The sequence below is a fragment of the Corvus kubaryi genome, unplaced genomic scaffold (genome assembly GCF_017639235.1).
Source record: "Corvus kubaryi isolate FWS band 111438036 unplaced genomic scaffold, C.kubaryi_AGA036_p1.0 37005, whole genome shotgun sequence".
NCBI lineage: Eukaryota > Metazoa > Chordata > Aves > Passeriformes > Corvidae > Corvus > Corvus kubaryi.
In genome coordinates this window covers 116,846-120,141 of record NW_024581008.1, presented here as the reverse complement: position 1 = coordinate 120,141, position 3,296 = coordinate 116,846, and the positions used below count along the sequence as shown (strand labels likewise).

The following is a 3,296-nucleotide window of genomic DNA, read 5'->3' as shown; positions in this document are numbered from 1 at the left end:
AAAAAAAACGGGATCATGCTCCGGGTTCAATTTATCCAGGAGAGAATTCCAACCATTCCCAACTTCCCGAGGGTTTTCTTGGTTTTTTTTTATTAAATAGTTTGGCACATTGGAATTTTAGGAATTTTATCCTTAAAATTTTATCTTTTTTAAAACATTTTTTCCTTAAATTTTGATTTTTTTTTCAATTTTTTTTTCCTTTAAATCCGATTTTTTTTCTTTCTAAACGTTTTTTTATCCTCTTCCTGGTTTTTTTTTTTTTTTTCCTTCCTCTTCCTGCTTCTTTTTTTTCCTTCCTCTTCCTCCCGGGCTCCGTTGGGAAATCTGGGATTCCCGAGGCGCCGGATCCGTCATCCTGAGTCCGGAATTCCCTGAACTCTCCCAGTTTTTAATTCTTTTTTTTTTTTTGTCTTTTTTTTTTTTTTTGCAGTGCAATGGCTGTGGAAAAACCAACATTCCCACCCTTCCCAAAAACCCCCCATCCCAAAAATCCTTTTTTAAAGCCACAACGATTCCAACTTTTTTCTGTGGGATTTCGAATCCAACGCTTGGGGGGGGGGAGGGAAGGAAAAATCCAGGATTTCCCTCCCCCCACCCCGCCCTTTTCCCGACGGCTCCGGCACTTGGATTTGGGATCGGCGGCGGGAATTTCGGGAAAGGCCTCCTCGTGTAATTCCTGAGTTCATCCTTGCGCCCTCTCCGGGGTTTGTTTTTTATTTTTGGGATGATCCAGGGGTTTCTCACCCCGGTTTTTAACTCCACATTCCAAGAATCCCGAGCCCGGCCGGGCTGGGAATCCGGGGAATCGCTCCTGGTAGGGAATTTCTTCCCCTCCCCCCTTCCTGCTCCCAGAATTCCCAAAATCTGTGCTCCGAGAGCGAATCCTTGGGAATCTTCGGCCCCGTCGCTGCGTTTCCTGCGGATTTATCCCGCTGGGAGCACGATCCAGAGCCTGAGGAATTCTGCTGCGTGGGGAAAGAGCGGATTTACAGCACGACAACAGCGGGAGATTTGGGACTTCCTCCCCCCCCCAAAAAACCGAGAAGCATCCGGAAGGATCCGCGAAATCCGAGCGCTCCCGGGAAAAATTCCCAGCAAAAGTCCACATGGTTTAAGGCATGAGTCAAAGGGGAGGGGGGGGGGATCCAAACATTGGGAATCTCAGCGGGAATTCCGGCATTCCCGCTCCCGGGACTCACCACAATCATTCCAGCGTCCAATCTTCCTTCCAAGCATTCCCAACTCCACCCACACGGATTCCAGAGCGGGGAAAATTCCCGCTCCGGGCAAAAAACCAAAAAAATAACATTTTAATGCGTTAGGATTAAAGGCATCCGGTTAATTTTGTGTTATCCCGTTCCCATTCCCGTTCCCTGAAAAGTTTGGAGAGTTTTGCTCATGGCTTCTGCGAGAGAGAAGAAAAAAAAAAAAAAAAAGCGGGAAAAGGGAAATTTTTCCAGGGTTTTCCTTCCCGGAAATCCACCGGGAACGCGGCCTCCATCCCGATTTTCTGAGTCTTCCTGAATCCTTTCCCCTGCTCCATGGACAGTGCAAAATTCCCGAGCTCCCTTTTCCCAAAAAAAAAAAAACAAACCAGCTCCTGGATGGCCGGGAAAGCCTCGCATCCGTGAAGAAAAAAAAACCCCGAAAAACCCCCGGATCTGGAGATTCCCGTCCCTCTAAAAACAGCGGGAATAACCCCGAGGCTGCGCCTGGAATTCCTCCATCCCGGCCCCGCTGGAGTCCTGAAGCTGAGCCGGCTTTTCCCGGGAAAACCCAGCGGGAATTCCGGCGTCTCACCTGCAAGTCAACAACGAAAACAAAGAACACAAATCCCAATCCCCCCCCTCCCCTCCCTTCTCCCACCCCTAAAATTCCCTAAAAATTCCCAGATCTACCCCACCCCCCCCTCCCCACCCTTTTCCCAAACTGCTCTGCAACCTTGCTACATAAATACACGGATTTTTATGGATGTTTTCCAAGGTTTTTCCAGCCGGGATTAGGTGTCGGAGGCGGTGGCCACGGCCTTGGGCAGGTGCCAGATCCCGTTGGGAATTCCCTCGGGAATCTCCTGCCGGGAATCCCCGTTCCAGCGGCGCTTCAGCCGCAGCTTGGGGGGCATCAGGGCGTCCTCCCTCTTCTCCTGATTGCCCGGATCTCCGCAGGAATCCCGGGATGGCTTTTCCACGCTGGCTTCCGCCGCCTCTTCGCCGGACGATCCGGGATGGGCGGGAATCGGGATCCAGGCCGGAGCCGCCGGGCGGACGAACACCGGGAGCTTTTCCTCCTCTTCTCCAACCTCATCCCACTTTTCCAGAGCTTCCTCCTCCTCCTTCTCCACAGCCGGCTCCACTTTCACCCTGGCCGGAGGGTTGGGCAGCTGTGGGGTTGCTGATCCGGCCGCCGCTTCCTCGGGGCTTTCCATCCTCTCCCGGTTTTTCCGGCCGGCCGGAGGAGGCTGGAGCTTGATCGGGAACTGCGGCTGCTCTTCCAGAGGCACCTGGCATTGGAGAGGGGGAACCACGAGGGGATAACGTGGGAAAGTCCGGGGGCTCAGGTGGTAATTGAAGACGGAGCAGGCTTGGGAATGCAGGTAGTGCTTCATTTCCTCGGGATTGAAGGAAAAGCAGCTGCTCCCGGCGAACGGGCTGAGCCCCGGGGAGGGGCTGTAGGAAAACAGCGTGGGAGTCAGGGACAAAGCGGGAGAAATGGGAACGTTGAGCATTCCGGGACGGCCCGGAAGCGGCGACACGGCAAAGGGGCTGTGCGGGTGATCCGGGAAAATGCCCGGCCTGGGAAACAGCGGCAGCACCACGTCGGGCTTGCGCTTCTGCGCCGCGGCGCTGCCGGAAGGGTGCGACGGAGCCAGCAGATCCCGGCGCCAATCCGAGGCGTTCTCCTCCAGCTCGGGGCCTTCCGCTTTCCTCTCGGCGTCTCCCAGAGCTTCGGGGTGGGACGGGAGCAGCGATCCCGGCGGGAAGCGGGCGGCGGGCTGGGAATCGTCGGTGGGAGAGTGCGGATCCAGCGGCGGGAAGTGGAAGCGGGAGGAGGCGGTGGGGACGGGGGGAGCGCTCTGAGGGACCACGCCTGGGAACGGGGGAGAACGGGGGGGAAAAGTTAGGGAATGGTGCTGGTGGGATGGGGGAATTCGGGGATTGGGCGTTGGGAGATGGATCGGAGCGATCTGTGGGGATAGCTCGTCACAATCCACGGAAATACCGGGAATAGCCATGGAAATCTCCTCAATATCCACACAGATCTCTGATCTGAGGGGGGATCCCATCAGTCCATGGAAA

The 3,296-nt window shown here is 54.9% G+C and overlaps 1 protein-coding gene and 1 long non-coding RNA gene across 5 annotated transcripts in view; one reads left to right on the top strand and one right to left on the bottom strand.

The window, feature by feature from the left end:
* Positions 1-63: 63 nt before the first annotated feature.
* Positions 64-3,296, bottom strand: part of ETV3 (ETS variant transcription factor 3) — an 11,156-nt gene continuing 7,923 nt past the window's right edge. Inside the window, exons 4-5 of one of the 4 annotated variants that reach the window (XR_006014811.1) lie at positions 1,200-3,087; positions 529-965 (exon numbers count right to left, since the gene is read on the bottom strand). Coding sequence is in view for 2 of the 4 variants with exons in the window: in XM_042020559.1 (XP_041876493.1) it covers positions 2,000-3,283 (1,284 nt within the window). In the remaining 2 variants the exon portion in view is untranslated. The other 3 variants (XR_006014812.1, XM_042020558.1, XM_042020559.1) reach the window with 3 other exon arrangements.
* Positions 3,224-3,296, top strand: part of LOC121660946 — a 287-nt gene continuing 214 nt past the window's right edge. Inside the window, exon 1 of the long non-coding RNA XR_006014813.1 lies at positions 3,224-3,285. This is a non-coding gene — a long non-coding RNA (uncharacterized LOC121660946). The remainder of the gene's footprint in view (positions 3,286-3,296) is intronic.